The sequence below is a fragment of the Bombina bombina genome, chromosome 2 (genome assembly GCF_027579735.1).
Source record: "Bombina bombina isolate aBomBom1 chromosome 2, aBomBom1.pri, whole genome shotgun sequence".
NCBI lineage: Eukaryota > Metazoa > Chordata > Amphibia > Anura > Bombinatoridae > Bombina > Bombina bombina.
Window position 1 is genome coordinate 5,641,718 of NC_069500.1, and position 18,420 is coordinate 5,660,137.

The 18,420-nt window shown below is 36.3% G+C and overlaps 1 protein-coding gene across 1 annotated transcript in view; it reads left to right on the forward strand.

Moving 5' to 3' along the window:
* Window positions 1–18,420, forward strand: part of LOC128650467 (atrial natriuretic peptide receptor 2-like) — a 570,608-nt gene that overhangs the window by 400,894 nt on the left and 151,294 nt on the right. The window contains 1 exon segment of the mRNA XM_053704420.1: window positions 1,897–1,968. Coding sequence (XP_053560395.1) covers window positions 1,897–1,968 — 72 coding nt within the window.

Below are 18,420 nucleotides of genomic sequence, written 5' to 3' on the forward strand. Positions count from 1 at the left end.
TTGCAGTGTGGTATTTAGGACCCTCCAACGAAGAACTCTGGTCTCACCTCACTTCTCAGGTAATCGTTAACCGAAGATAAATTTTAGGCTCAGACAGCATGAAACAGAGGTCTCAATGGTGGCGTCTGACTGTTCCGACGCGCGTTTCGGGACTCCGCCCCTTTCTCAAGGAATTTGCAGGTACTAGCGGGGAGGTGCTGTTAAAACTGAATTGCTTGTTTCTCAATTGGGTAATTGCACACACATCTCCACTCTGACATCACGCTATACACATACGGATTTGTTATCATTGCCTAGTTTGAAAACAGATGTATATCAAACTCACGAATAGTTGTCAGATATAACACAATAAATTTTATACTAAAAGAATCATACATGTTGGTAAAGAGCCGAATGGAGAGCAACCCGCCAACCGGTTCTAAAAAAAATATATATTACTACGAAAAGAAATAATAAAAAACGAAAATGAAAAACGGCATATTACGTGCCTGAAACTTTATAACGAGTCATATTACAAAAATGAAAAACTATCAGTACACGTTCAGAAATTAATCTGCGATATCTACCTCTTGCTCCAACCCGATTAAAGGGATCTCTACAACCGGACTCCCTATATGAGTGAAAATTAAAGGTTATGTAATATAGAAATTGAGCAATAATATAACTTAGATGAACCCCCCACACACACAATGTACGTCTCCCAGGGGTCTCAGGACAATATATTATAATTTTTTAATCATTTTTTAATCTTTTTTTAATCAGTTCAAGGACCACATCTCAATTTGACAAATGAACTACACCGAAGTAATTAACCTATATAAATTTGGAGAAATAGCTAATAGTATTTTTACCAAACCATTCGACTTGTCTCTTCTGGTTCCGTAGTAACCGGGAACGATACATATTAGTTAACTCCATAGCTGAATGGATATAGAAACGCATGATAAAGTTGGGCCAGAATTACGAATATATATCTCCCTACTGTACTATTTATGGCCAGACGCATGATAATGTGGAGGGACATTACACTCATAAAATTGACATAGTCATAATATATGCTATTGAGGTCTCTCTAGGACTCATTTACTAAGGATTACAAATGCTGTAGCATGTCGTTTTTTCTGTGACTGTTTAAACATTTTGATATACAGAGTCATCTGTCTATAGTTGCAACTGACTATACAACAGTTACAGTTGGAGCATCCGCATCATCAAGAAACATACTCATTATATGTAATGTTACAAAGTTACGGATCAAGCGGACACTCTATGTTGGCTACAATATTGCATTAGTCCTAGTCTGGTGGTGTCTGTTTTCACTCCCTGGGGACGCCCTGGGAGTGTTTGTAAACGTTTTCATTTCCTTTAATATTTTTGCTGTTTATTTTTCATTATTTTTGCTGATTGTTTGGTACGGATGTGTTTGGTGGATGGGGTATGTGTGGATATGAATGAACTTGCATCATATATTTCCCCTATTTTTCGTTATCATAGCATAGTGTGAAAGATCACACTGCATCATATCCTTTGTTGAAGAATTAAAATTCTTGTATTCTAAGACTCATTGGCTGGGATCTTTGTATTTTTTATTATTATTGAGTCTAGGACCGGACTTAATCCCATGCCTGAGCATATTTTCTATATTGGGTGGTGCAGTCACTTTAGATTCCATATATATATATATATTTATAGAGGCTAACAGAAAAATAAAGAAGAGCGTCTATAATGATTTACATAATCTTATTTACACGGGAAATAACACCTATCCAGTGACTGTGCCAGGGGTACGATACAGCTGGTACAAGTACTTATTATTGTAATACGCAGACGATAGAGGGGTAGTCACACATTAGTTATCTGTATAATGCAGATTACAATATTGTTTTTTTTCCTTAGGACATATTAGAAAACGACAGTATCAACTTGGACTGGATGTTCCGACACTCGTTAATTAATGACATTGTCAAGGTGAGAATATTAAATGATGTCTGTAAATAAGTGTTTGTATGAGATTACTTTTTTTTGGCAGCAAAACAGCTGAATGCCCTTTTAAGGGCAACAACCATCTAGATGCCCTTCCAGGGCAATTGGTAATTTAGGTTTTTTAGTTAGATTTTTATTTTATTTTGGGGGTTTAATGTTAGAAGGGCTAGTGTTTTTTTTACAAAAGAGCTGATTCGCTTTAGGACAATGCACTTCAAAAGGCCCTTTTAAGGGCTAATGGTAGTTTAGTTTTAGAATAGGGCTTTTTTAATTTTGGGGTGTTTTTTGGGGGGTATTAGAATAGGATTATTATTATTTTCACTTATTACTTTTTTAATTTTCTGTCATTTTAGAGTTTTCAATTTTTTGTAATGTTAGTTTTTTTTTAGTAATATTTTCTTTCTTTTGGGTAGTATAAAATATAATATTTACACTGGTGTCATTAGATACTGTTTGTGTATAATATATAATATATACCCTGGTGGCATTAGATACTGTGTGTGTATAATATATACCCTGGTGTCATTAGATATTGTCTGTGTATAATATATACCCTTGTGTCATTAAATACTGTGTGTGTATAATATATACCCTGGTGTCATTAGATACTGTGTGTGTAAAATATATAATATATACCCTGGTGTCATTAGATACTGTGTGTGTATATAATATATACCCTGGTGTCATTAGATACTGTGTGTGTGTATAATATATACCCTGGTGTCATTAGATATTGTCTGTGTATAATATATACCCTTGTGTCATTAAATACTGTGTGTGTATAATATATAATATATACCCTGGTGTCATTAGATATTGTCTGTGTATAATATATACCCTTGTGTCATTAAATACTGTGTGTGTATAATATATAATATATACCCTGGTGTCATTAGATACTGTGTGTGTATATAATATATACCCTGGTGTCATTAGATACTGTGTGTGTATATAATATATACCCTGGTGTCATTAGATACTGTGTGTGTGTATAATATATACCCTGGTGTCATTAGATATTGTGTGTGTATAATATATACCCTGGTGTCATTAGATACTGTGTGTGTATAATATATACCCTGGTGTCATTAGATACTGTGTGTGTATAATATATACCCTGGTGTCATTAGATACTGTGTGTGTATAATATATACCCTGGTATCATTAGATACTGTGTGTGTATAATATATACCATGGTGTCATTAGATACTGTGTGTGTATAATATATAATATATACCCTGGTGTCATTAGATACTGTGTGTGTATAATATATACCCTGGTGTCATTAGATACTGTGTGTGTATAATATATACCCTGGTGTCATTAGATACTGTGTGTGTATAATATATACCCTGGTGTCATTAGATACTGTGTGTGTATAATATATACCCTGGTGTCATTAGATACTGTGTGTGTATAATATATAATATATACCCTGGTGTAATTAGATACTGTGTGTGTATAATATACCTACCTACAATAATTAACCCCTAATCTGCCGACCGCAAAGCGCCGCCACCTACGTTATCCTTATGTACCCCTAATCTGCTGACCCTAACACCGCCGACCTCTATATTATATTTATTAACCCCTAATCTGCCCCCCACAAGTCGCCGCCACCTACCTACACTTATTAACCACTAATCTGCCGAGCGGACCGCACTGCTACTGTAATAAATTTATTAACCCATAATCCGCCTCACTCCCGCCTCAATAACCCTATAATAAATAGTATTAACCCCTAATCTGCCCTCCCTAACATCGCCGACACCTAACTTCAAACATTAACCCCTAATCTGCCGACCGAATCTCGCCGCTACTGTAATAAATGGATTAACCCCTAAAGCTAAGTCTAACCCTAACACTAACACCCCCCTAAGTTAAATATAATTTAAACCTAACGAAATAAATTAACTATTATTAAATAAATTATTCCTATTTAAAGCTAAATACTTACCTGTAAAATCAATCCTAATATAGCTACAATATAAATTATAATTATATTGTAGCTATTTTAGGATTAATATTTATTTTACAGGCAACTTTGTATTTATTTTAACCAGGTACAATAGCTATTAAATAGTTAAGAACTATTTAATAGCTAAAATAGTTAAAATAATTACAAAATCACCTGTAAAATAAATCCTAACCTAAGTTACAATTAAACCTAACGCTACACTATCAATAAATTAATTAAATAAAATGCCTACAATTATCTACAATTAAACCTAACACTACACTATCAATAAATTAATTAAATACAATATCTACAAATAAATACAATTAAATAAACTAACTAAAGTACAAAAAATAAAAAAGAACTAAGTTACAAAAAATAAAAAAATATTTACAAACATTAGAAAAATATTACAACAATTTTAAACTAATTACACCTACTCTAAGCCCCCTAATAAAATAACAAAGCCCCCCACAATAAAAAAATGCCCTACCCTATTCTAAATTTAAAAAGTTCAAAGCTCATTTACCTTACCAGCCCTGAACAGGGCCCTTTGCGGGGCATGCCCCAAAGAATTCAGCTCTTTTGCCTGTAAAAAAAAAACATACAATACCCCCCCCAACATTACAACCCACCACCCACATACCCCTAATCTAACCCAAACCCCCCTTAAATAAACCTAACACTAAGCCCCTGAAGATCTTCCTACCTTGTCTTCACCATGCCAGGTTCACCGATCGGTCCAGAGTCTTGATCCAAGCCCAAGCGGGGGGCTGAAGAGTGACGTCCATCCTCGGGCTGAAGTCTGGATCCAAGCGGCGGCTGAAGAAATCCATCATCGGGCTGAAGTCGGAAGTCCATCATCGGGATGAAGTCTTCTATCAAGCCGCATCTTCAATCTTCTTTCTTCTGGAGCGGAGCGGAGCCATCTTCTTTCCAACCGACGCGGATCCAACCTCTTCAACCGACGCCTACTGGCGGAATGAAGGTTCCTTTAAGGGACGTCATCCAAGATGGCGTCCCTCGAATTCCGATTGGCTGATAGGATTAAGGAATTAAGGAATTAAGGTAGGAAAATCAGATTCAAGTTCAATCCGATTGGCTGATCCGATCAGCCAATCATATTGAGCTTGCATTCTATTGGCTGTTCCGATCAGCCAATAGAATGTGAGCTCAATCTGATTGGCTGATCGGATCAGCCAATCGGATTGAACTTGATTCTGATTGGCTGATTCCATCAGCCAATCAGAATTTTCCTACCTTAATTCCGATTGGCTGGTAGAATCCTATCAGCCAATCGGAATTCGAGGGACGCCATCTTGGATGACGTCCCTTAAAGGAACCTTCATTCGGTGAGTAGGCGTCGGTTGAAGAGGTTGGATCCGCGTCGGTTGGAAAGAAGATGGCTCCGCTCCGCTCCAGAAGAAAGAAGATTGAAGATGCGGCTTGATAGAAGACTTCATCCCGATGATGGACTTCCGACTTCAGCCCGATGATGGATTTCTTCAGCCGCCGCTTGGATCCAGACTTCAGCCCGAGGATGGACGTCACTCTTCAGCCCCCCGCTTGGGCTTGGATCAAGACTCTGGACCGATCGGTGAACCTGGCATGGTGAAGACAAGGTAGGAAGATCTTCAGGGGCTTAGTGTTAGGTTTATTTAAGGGGGGTTTGGGTTAGATTAGGGGTATGTGGGTGGGGGTTGTAATGTTGGGGGGGGGTATTGTATGTTTTTTTTACAGGCAAAAGAGCTGAATTCTTTGGGGCATGCCCCGCAAAGGGCCCTGTTCAGGGCTGGTAAGGTAAAAGAGCTTTGAACTTTTTTAATTTAGAATAGGGTAGGGCATTTTTTTATTTTGGGGGGCTTTGTTATTTTATTAGGGGGCTTAGAGTAGGTGTAATTAGTTTAAAATTGTTGTAATATTTTTCTAATGTTTGTAAATATTTTTTTATTTTTTATAACTTAGTTCTTTTTTATTTTTTGTACTTTAGTTAGTTTATTTCATTGTATTTATTTGTAGATATTGTATTTAATTAATTTATTGATAGTGTAGTGTTAGGTTTAATTGTATATAATTGTACATATTGTATTTAATTAATTTATTGATAGTGTAGTGTTAGGTTTAATTGTAACTTAGGTTAGGATTTATTTTACAGGTGATTTTGTAATTATTTTAACTATTTTAGCTATTAAATAGTTCTTAACTATTTAATAGCTATTGTACCTGGTTAAAATAAATACAAAGTTACCTGTAAAATAAATATTAATCCTAAAATAGCTACAATATAATTATAATTTATATTGTAGCTATATTAGGGTTTATTTTACAGGTAAGTATTTAGCTTTAAATAGGAATAATTTATATAATAAGAGTTAATTTATTTAGTTAGATTTAAATTATATTTAACTTAGGGGGGTGTTAGGGTTAGGGTTAGACTTAGCTTTAGGGGTTAAAAAATTTATTAGAATAGCGGTGAGCTCCGGTCGGCAGATTAGGGGTTAATGTTTGAAGTTAGGTGTCGGCGATGTTAGGGAGGGCAGATTAGGGGTTAATACTATTTATTATAGGGTTATTGAGGCGGGAGTGAGGCGGATTAGGGGTTAATAACTTTATTATAGTAGCGGTGCGGTCCGCTCGGCAGATTAGGGGTTAATAAGTGTAGGTAGGTGGCGGCGACGTTGTGGGGGGCAGATTAGGGGTTAATAAATATAATATAGGGGTCGGCGGTGTTAGGGGCAGCAGATTAGGGGTACATAAGGATAACGTAGGTGGCGGTCGGCAGATTAGGGGTTAAACATTTTTAATAGAATGGCGGCGATGTGGGGGGACCTCGGTTTAGGGGTACATAGGTAGTTTATGGGTGTTAGTGTACTTTAGAGCACAGTAGTTAAGAGCTTTATAAACCGGCGTTAGCCCAGAAAGCTCTTAACTACTGACTTTTTTCTGCAGCTGGAGTTTTGTTGTTAGAGTTCTAACGCTCACTCCAGCCACGACTCTAAATACCGGCGTTAGAAAGATCCCATTGAAAAGATAGGATACGCAATTGACGTAAGGGGATCTGCGGTATGGAAAAGTCGCGGCTGGAAAGTGAGCGTTAGACCCTTTCCTGACTGACTCCAAATACCAGAGGGCGTTAAAAACCAGCGTTAGGAGCCTCTAACGCTGGTTTTGACGGCTACCTCCCAACTCTAAATCTAGCCGTGTGTGTGTATAATATATAATATATACCCTGGTGTCATTAGATACTGTGTGTGTATAATATATACCCTGGTGTCATTAGATACTGTGTATGTGTATAATTTATACCCTTGTGTCCTTAGATACTGTGTGTGTACAATATATAATATATACCCTGGTGTCATTAGATACTGTGTGTGTATAATATATACCCTGGTGTCAATAAATACTGTGTGTGTATAATATATACCCTGGTATCATTAGATACTGTGTGTGTATAATATATACCCTGGTGTCATTAGATAATGTGTGTGTATAATATATACCCTTGTGTCCTTAGATACTGTGTGTGTGTATAATATATAATGTATACCCTGGTGTCATTAGATACTGTGTGTGTATAATATATAATATATACCCTGGTGTCATTAGATACTGTGTGTGTATAATATATACCCTGGTATCATTAGATACTGTGTGTGTATAATATATACCCTGGTATCATTAGATACTGTGTGTGTGTATAATATATACCCTTGTGTCCTTAGATACTGTTTGTGTGTATAATATATAATGTATACCCTTGTGTCATTAGATACTGTGTGTATAATATATAATATATACCCTGGTGTCATTAGATACTGTGTGTGTATACTATATACCCTGGTGTCATTAGATACTGTGTGTGTGTATTATATAATATATACCCTGGTGTCATTAGATACTGTGTGTGCATAATATAATATATAATATATACCCTGGTGTCATTAGATACTGTGTGTGTGTATAATATATACCCTGGTGTCATTAGATACTGTGTGTGTGTATAATATATACCCTGGTGTCATTAGATACTGTGTGTGTGTGTAATATATACCCTGGTGTCATTAGATACTGTGTGCGTATAATATATACCCTGGTGTCATTAGATACTGTGTGTATATAATATATACCCTAGTGTCATTAGATACTGTGTGTGTATAATATATAATATATACCCTGATGTCATTAGATATTGTGTGTGTATAATATATACCCTGGTGTCATTAGATACTGTGTGTGTATAATATATACCCTGGTGTCATTAGATACTGTGTGTGTGTGTGTGTGTGTATAATATATACCCTGGTGTCATTAGAAACTATGTGTGTATAATATATACCCTGGTGTCATTAGATACTGTCTGTGTATAATATATAATAAATACCCTGGTGTCATTAGATACTGTGTGTGTATAATATATAGCCTTGTGTCAGCAGATACTGTTTGTGTATAATATATACCCTGGTGTAATTTGATACTGTGGGTGTATAATATATACCCTGGTGTTATTAGATACTGTGTGTGTAAAATATATACCCTGGTGTCATTTGATACTGTGGGTGTATAATATATACCCTGGTGTTAATAGATACTGTGTGTGTATAATATATACCCTGGTATCATTAGATACTGTGTGTGTATAATATATACCCTGGTGTCATTAGATACTGTGTGTGTATAATATATAATATATACCCTGGTGTCATTAGATACTGTGTGTGTATAATATATACCCTGGTGTCATTAGATACTGAGTATGTGTATAATTTATACCCTTGTGTCCTTAGATACTGTGTGTGTGTATAATATATAATATATACCCTGGTGTCATTAGATACTGTGTGTGTATAATATATACCCTGGTGTCATTAGATACTGTCTGTGTATAATATATACCCTGGTGTCATTAAATACTGTGTGTGTATAATATATACCCTGGTATCATTAGATACTGTGTGTGTATAATATATACCCTGGTGTCATTAGATACTGTGTGTGTATAATATATACCTTAGTGTCATTAGATACTGTCTGTGTATAATATATACCCTGGTGTCATTAAATACTGTGTGTGTATAATATATACCCTGGTATCATTAGATACTGTGTGTGTGTATAATATATAATATATACCCTGGTGTCATTAGATACTGTGTGTGTATAATATATACCCTGGTGTCATTAGATACTGTGTATGTGTATAATTTATACCCTTGTGTCCTTAGATACTGTGTGTGTATAATTTATAATGTATACCCTGGTGTCATTAGATACTGTGTGTGTATAATATATAATATATACCCTGGTGTCATTAGATACTGTGTGTGTATAATATATACCCTGATATCATTAGATACTGTGTGTGTATAATATATAATGTATACCCTGGTGTCATTAGATACTGTGTGTGTATAATATATACCCTGGTTTCATTAGATACTGTGTATGTGTATACAATATATAATATATACCCTGGTGTCATTAGATACTGTGTGTATAATATATACCCTGGTGTCATTAGATACTGTGTGTGTATAATATATACCCTGATATCATTAGATACTGTGTGTGTATAATATATACCCTGGTGTCATTAGATACTGTGTGTGTATAATATATAGCCTTGTGTCAGCAGATACTGTTTGTGTATAATATATACCCTGGTGTAATTTGATACTGTGGGTGTATAATATATACCCTGGTGTTATTAGATACTGTGTGTGTAAAATATATACCCTGGTGTCATTTGATACTGTGGGTGTATAATATATACCCTGGTGTTAATAGATACTGTGTGTGTATAATATATACCCTGGTATCATTAGATACTGTGTGTGTATAATATATACCCTGGTGTCATTAGATACTGTGTGTGTATAATATATAATATATACCCTGGTGTCATTAGATACTGTGTGTGTATAATATATACCCTGGTGTCATTAGATACTGAGTATGTGTATAATTTATACCCTTGTGTCCTTAGATACTGTGTGTGTGTATAATATATAATATATATCCTGGTGTCATTAGATACTGTGTGTGTATAATATATACCTTGGTGTCATTAGATACTGTCTGTGTATAATATATACCCTGGTGTCATTAAATACTGTGTGTGTATAATATATACCCTGGTATCATTAGATACTGTGTGTGTATAATATATACCCTGGTGTCATTTGATACTGTGGGTGTATAATATATACCCTGGTGTTAATAGATACTGTGTATGTGTATAATTTATACCCTTGTGTCCTTAGATACTGTGTGTGTATAATATATAATATATACCCTGGTGTCATTAGATACTGTGTGTGTATAATATATAATATATACCCTGGTGTCATTAGATACTGTGTGTGTGTATAATATATACCCTGATATCATTAGATACTGTGTGTGTGTATAATTTATACCCTTGTGTCCTTAGATACTGTGTGTGTATAATTTATAATGTATACCCTGGTGTCATTAGATACTGTGTGTGTATAATATATAATATATACCCTGGTGTCATTAGATACTGTGTGTGTGTATAATATATACCCTGATATCATTAGATACTGTGTGTGTATAATATATACCCTGGTATCATTAGATTTTGTGTGTGTATAATATATACCCTTGTGTCCTTAGATACTGTGTGCGTGTATAATATATAATGTATACCCTGGTGTCATTAGATACTGTGTGTGTATAATATATACCCTTGTGTCCTTAGATACTGTGTGCGTGTATAATATATAATATATACCCTGGTGTCATTAGATACTGTGTGTGTATAATATATACCCTTGTGTCCTTAGATACTGTGTGTGTGTATAATATATAATGTATACCCTTGTGTCATTAGATACTGTGTGTGTGTATAATATATAATATATACCCTGGTGTCATTAGATACTGTGTGTGTATAATATATACCCTGGTGTCATTAGATACTGTGTGTGAATAATATAATATATAATATATACCCTGGTGTCATTAGATACTGTGTGTGCATAATATAATACATAATATATACCCTGGTGTCATTAGATACTGTGTGTGTATAATATATACCCTGGTGTCATTAGATACTGTGTGTGTGTGTATAATATATACCTTGGTGTCATTAGATACTGTGTGTGTATAATATATACCCTGGTGTCATTAGATACTGTGTGTGTATAATATATACCCTAGTGTCATTAGATACTGTGTGTGTATAATATATAATATATACCCTGATGTCATTAGATATTGTGTGTGTATAATATATACCCTGGTGTCATTAGAAACTATGTGTGTATAATATATACCCTGGTGTCATTAGATACTGTCTGTGTATAATATATAATAAATACCCTGGTGTCATTAGATACTGTGCGTGTATAATATATACCCTGGTGTCATTAGATACTGTGTGTGTATAATATATACCCTGGTGTCATTAGATACTGTGTGTGTATAATATATACCCTAGTGTCATTAGATACCGTGTGTGTATAATATATAATATATACCCTGATGTCATTCGATATTGTGTGTGTATAATATATACCCTGGTGTCATTAGATACTGTGTGTGTATAATATATAATATATACCCTGATGTCATTCGATATTGTGTGTGTATAATATATACCTTGGTGTCATTAGATACTGTGTGTGTATAATATATACCCTGGTGTCATTAGATACTGTCTGTGTATAATATATAATAAATACCCTGGTATCATTAGATACTGTGTGTGTATAATATATACCCTGGTTTCATTAGATACTGTGTGTGTATAATATATACCCTGGTGTCATTAGATACTGTGTGTATATATAATATATACCCTGGTGTCATTAGATACTGTGTGTGCATAATATATTCTCTGGTGTCATTAGATACTGTCTGTGTATAATATATACCCTGGTGTCATTAGATACTCTGTGTGTATAATATATACCCTGGTGTCATTAGATACTGTGTGTGTGTGTATAATATATACCCTGGTGTCATTAGAAACTGTGTGTGTATAATATATAATATATACCCTGGTGTCATTAGATTCTGTGTGTGTATAATATATACCCTGGTGTCATTCGATACTGTGTGTGTATAATATATACCCTAGTGTCATTAGATACTGTGTGTGTATAATATATAATATATACCCTGATGTCATTAGATATTGTGTGTGTATAATATATACCCTGGTGTCATTAGATACTGTGTGTGTATAATATATACCCTGGTGTCATTAGATACTGTGTGTGTATAATATATACCCTGGTGTCATTCGATACTGTGTGTGTATAATATATACCCTGGTGTCATTAGATACTGTGTGTATAATATATACCCTAGTGTCATTAGATACTGTGTGTGTATAATATATAATATATACCCTTATGTCATTAGATACTGTGTGTATAATATATACCCTGGTGTCATTAGATACTGTGTGTGTATAATATATACCCTGGTGTCATTAGATACTGTGTGTGTATAATATATACCCTGGTGTCATTAGATATTGTGTGTGCGTGTGTATAATACAGGGAGTGCAGAATTATTAGGCAAATGAGTATTTTGACCACATCATCCTCTTTCTGCATGTTGTCTTACTCCAAGCTGTATAGGCTTGAAAGCCTACTACCAATTAAGCATATTAGGTGATGTGCATCTCTGTAATGAGAAGGGGTGTGGTCTAATGACATCAACACCCTATATCAGGTGTGCATAATTATTAGGCAACTTCCTTTCCTTTGGCAAAATGGGTCAAAAGAAGGACTTGACAGGCTCAGAAAAGTCAAAAATAGTGAGATATCTTGCAGAGGGATGCAGCACTCTTAAAATTGCAAAGCTTCTGAAGCGTGATCATCGAACAATCAAGCGTTTCATTCAAAATAGTCAACAGGGTCGCAAGAAGCGTGTGGAAAAACCAAGGCGCAAAATAACTGCCCATGAACTGAGAAAAGTCAAGCGTGCAGCTGCCAAGATGCCACTTGCCACCTGTTTGGCCATATTTCAGAGCTGCAACATCACTGGAGTGCCCAAAAGCACAAGGTGTGCAATACTCAGAGACATGGCCAAGGTAAGAAAGGCTGAAAGACGACCACCACTGAACAAGACACACAAGCTGAAACGTCAAGACTGGGCCAAGAAATATCTCAAGACTGATTTTTCTAAGGTTTTATGGACTGATGAAATGAGAGTGAGTCTTGATGGGCCAGATGGATGGGCTCGTGGCTGGATTGGTAAAGGGCAGAGAGCTCCAGTCCGACTCAGATGCCAGCAAGGTGGAGGTAGAGTACTGGTTTGGGCTGGTATCATCAAAGATGAGCTTGTGGGGCCTTTTCGGGTTGAGGATGGAGTCAAGCTCAACTCCCAGTCCTACTGCCAGTTTCTGGAAGACACCTTCTTCAAGCAGTGGTACAGGAAAAAGTCTGCATCCTTCAAGAAAAACATGATTTTCATGCAGGACAATGCTCCATCACACGCGTCCAAGTACTCCACAGCGTGGCTGGCAAGAAAGGGTATAAAAGAAGAAAATCTAATGACATGGCCAGCTTGTTCACCTGATCTGAACCCCATTGAGAACCTGTGGTCCATCATCAAATGTGAGATTTACAAGGAGGGAAAACAGTACACCTCTCTGAACAGTGTCTGGGAGGCTGTGGTTGCTGCTGCACGCAATGTTGATGGTGAACAGATCAAAACACTGACAGAATCCATGGATGGCAGGCTTTTGAGTGTCCTTGCAAAGAAAGGTGGCTATATTGGTCACTGATTTGTTTTTGTTTTGTTTTTGAATGTCAGAAATGTATATTTGTGAATGTTGAGATGTTATATCGGTTTCACTGGTAAAAATAAATAATTGAAATGGGTATATATTTGTTTTTTGTTAAGTTGCCTAATAATTATGCACAGTAATAGTCACCTGCACACACAGATATCCCCCTAAAATAGCTAAAACTAAAAACAAACTAAAAACTACTTCCAAAAATATTCAGCTTTGATATTAATGAGTTTTTTGGGTTCATTGAGAACTTTGTTGTTGTTCAATAATAAAATTAATCCTCAAAAATACATCTTGCCTAATAATTCTGCACTCCCTGTATATACCCTGGTGTCATTAGAAACTATCGCCTAGATTTAGAGTTCTGCGTTAGCCGTCAAAACCAGCGTTAGGGGCTCCTAACGCTGCTTTTTACCGCCCGCTGGTATTTAGAGTCAGTCAGGAAAGGGTCTAACGCTCACTTTCCAGCCGCGACTTTTCCATACCGCAGATCCCCTTACGTCAATTGCATATCCTATCTTTTCAATGGGATCTTTCTAACGCCGGTATTTAGAGTCTTGGCGGAAGTGAGCGTTAGAACTCTAACGACAAGACTCCAGCCGCAGAGAAAAGCCAGGAGTTAAGAGCTTTCTAGGCTAACGCCGGTTCATAAAGCTCTTAACTACTGTGCTCTAAAGTACACTAACACCCATAAACTACCTATGTACCCCTAAACCGAGGCCCCCCCACATCGCCGCCACTCTAATAAAATTTTTTAACCCCTAATATGCCGACCGCACACCGCCGCAACCTTCATTATCCCTATGTACCCCTAATCTGCTGCCCCTAACACCGCCGACACCTACATTATATTTATTAACCCCTAATCTGCCGCCCCCAACGTCGCCGCCACCTACCTACAATTATTAACCCCTAATCTGCCGACCGGACCTCACCGCTACTATAATAAAGTTATTAACCCCTAATCCGCCTCACTCCTGCCTCAATAACCCTATAATAAATAGTATTAACCCCTAATCTGCCCTCCCTAACATCACCGACACCTAACTTCAAGTATTAACCCCTAATCTGCCGACCGGACCTCACCGCTACTCTAATAAATGTATTAACCCCTAAAGCTAAGTCTAACCCTAACCGTAACACCCCTCTAAGTTAAATATAATTTTTTATCTAACGAAATAAATTAGCTCTTATTAAAAAAATTATTCCTATTTAAAGCTAAATACTTACCTGTAAAATAAACCCTAATATAGCTACAATATAAATTATAATTATATTGTAGCTATTTTAGGATTAATATTTATTTTACAGGCAACTTTGTATTTATTTTAACCAGGTACAATAGCTATTAAATAGTTAAGAACTATAGCTACCTAGTTAAAATAATTACAAAATTACCTGTAAAATAAATCCTAACCTAAGTTACAATTAAACCTAACACTACACTATCAATAAATTAATTAAATAAAATACCTACAATTATCTACAATTAAACCTAACACTACACTATCAATAAATTAATTAAATACAATACCTACAAATAAATACAATTAAATAAACTAACTAAAGTAGGGTTAGACTTAGCTTTAGGGGTTAATAAATTTAATAGAGTAGCGGTGAGGTCCGGTCGGCAGATTAGTGGTTAATACTTGAAGTTAGGTGTCGGTGATGTTAGGGAGGGCAGATTAGGGGTTAATACTATTTATTATAGGGTTAGTGAGGCGGATTAGGGGTTAATAACTTTATTATAGTAGCGGTGAGGTCCGGTCGGCAGATTAGGGGTTAATAAGTGTAGGTAGGTGGCGGCGATGTTAGGGGCGGCAGATTAGGGGTTAATAAATATAATATAGGGGTCGGCGGTGTTAGGGGCAGCAGATTAGGGGTACATAGGGATAACGTAGGTGGCGGCGGTTTACGGAGCGGCAGATTAGGGGTTAAAAAAATATGCAGGGGTCAGCGATAGCGGGGGCGGCAGATTAGGGGTTAATAAGTGTAAGGTTAGGGGTGTTTAGACTCGGGGTACATGTTAGGGTGTTAGGTGCAGACTTAGGAAGTGTTTCCCCATAGGAAACAATGGGGCTGCGTTAGGAGCTGAACGCTGCTTTTTTGCAGGTGTTAGGTTTTTTTTCAGCTCAAACTGCCCCATTGTTTCCTATGGGGGAATTGTGCACGAGCATGTTTTTGAAGCTGGCCGCGTCCGTAAGCACTGCTGGTATTGAGAATTGCAGTGGCGGTAAATTATGCTATACGCTCCCTTTTTGGAGCCTAACGCAGCCCTTCTGTGAACTCTAAATACCAGCGTTATTTAAAAGGTGCGGGGGGGGGGGGGGAAAGCATGCGTAGCTAACGCACCCCTTTGGCCGCAGAACTCTAAATCTAGCGGTTAGTGTGTATAATATATACCCTGGTGTCATTAGATACTGTCTGTGTATAATATATACCCTGGTGTCATTAGATACTGTGTGTATAATATATACCCTGGTGTCATTAGATACTGTCTGTGTATAATATATAATAAATACCCTGGTGTCATTAGATACTGTGTGTGTATAATATATAGCCTTGTGTCATTAGATACTGTGTGTGTATAATATATACCCTGGTGTCATTTGATACTGTGTGTGTATAACATATACCCTGGTGTTATTAGATACTGTGTGTGTAAAATATATACCCTGGTGTCATTTGATACTGTGGGTGCATAATATAAACCCTGGTGTCATTAGATACTGTGTGTGCATAATATATACCTTGGTGTCATTAGATACTGTGTGTGTATAATATATACCCTGGTATCAGATAGTCTGTGTATAATAAATAATATATACCCTGGTGCCATTAGATACTGTCTGTGTATAATATATACCCTGGTATCATTAGATACTGTGTGTATAATCTATACCCTGGTGTCATTAGATGCTGTCTGTTTATAATATATACCCTGGTGTCATTAGATACTGTGTATATATATAATATATACCCTGGTGTCATTAGATACTGTGTGTGTATAATATACTGTATACCCTGGTGTCATTTGATACTGTGGATGTATAATATATACCCTAGTGTCATGAGATACTGCGTGTGTATAATATATACCCTGGTATCATTAGATACTGTGTGTATATATAATATATGCCCTGGTGTCATTAGATACTGTGTGTATATATAATATATGCCCTGGTGTCATTAGATACTGTGTGTATATATAATATATGCCCTGGTGTCATTAGATACTGTGTGTGTGTGTAATATATACCCTGGTGCCATTAGATACTCTCTGTTTATAATATATACCCTGGTATCATTAGATACTGTCTGTGTGTAGTGTCATTAGATACTGTCTGTGTATTATATATAATATATAGCCTGGTGTCATTAGATACTCTTTGTGTATAATATATACCCTGGTGTCATTAAATACTGTCGGCTAGATTTAGAGTTCTGCGGATAAAGGGGTGCGTTAGCTACGCATGCTTTTTTTCCCCGCACCTTTTAAATACTGCTGGTATTTAGAGTTCACAGAAGGGCTGCGTTAGGCTCCAAAAAAGGGAGCGTAGAGCATATTTACCGCCACTGCAACTCTCGATACCAGCGGTGCTTATGGACGCGGCCAGCTTCAAAAACGTGCTCGTGCACGATTCCCCCATAGGAAACAATGGGGCTGTTTGATCTGAAAAAAAACCTAACACCTGCAAAAAAGCAGCGTTCAGCTCCTAACGCAGCCCCATTGTTTCCTATGGGGAAACACTTCCTAAGTCTGCACCTAACACCCTAACATGTACCCCGAGTCTAAACACCCCTAACCTTACACTTATTAACCCCTAATCTGCCGTCCCTGCTATCACTGACCCCTGCATATTATTATTAACCCCTAATCTGCCGCTCCGTACACCGCCGCAACCTACGTTATCCCTATGTACCCCTAATCTGCTGCCCCTAACACCGCCGACCCCTATATTATATTTATTAACCCCTAATCTGACGCCCCCGCTATCGCTGACCCCTGCATATTATTATTAACCCCTAATCTGCCGCTCCGTACACCGCCGCAACCTAAGTTATCCCTATGTACCCCTAATCTGCTGCCCCTAACACCGCCGACCCCTATATTATATTTATTAACCCCTAATCTGCCGCCCCCAACGTCGCCTCCACCTACCTACAATTATTAACCCCTAATCTGCCGACCGGACCACACTGCTACTATAATAAATGTATTAACCCCTAAAGCTAAGTCTAACCCTAACACTAACACCCCCCTAAGTTAAATATAATTTGTATATAACGAAATAAATTAACTCTTATTAAATAAATTATTCCTATTTAAAGCTAAATACTTACCTGTAAAATAAACCCTAATATAGCTACAATATAAATTATAATTATATTGTAGCTATTTTAGGATTAATATTTATTTTACAGGCAACTTTGTAATTATTTTAACCAGGTACAATAGCTATTAAATAGTTAATAACTATTTAATAGCTACCTAGTTAAAATAAATACAAAATTACCTGTAAAATGAATCCTAACCTAAGTTACAATTAAACCTAACACTACACTATCAATAAATAAATTAAATAAACTACCTACAATTATCTACAATTAAACCTAACACTACTCTATCAATAAATTAATTAAATAAAATACCTACAGATAAATACAATGAAATAAACTAACTAAAGTACAAAAAATAAAA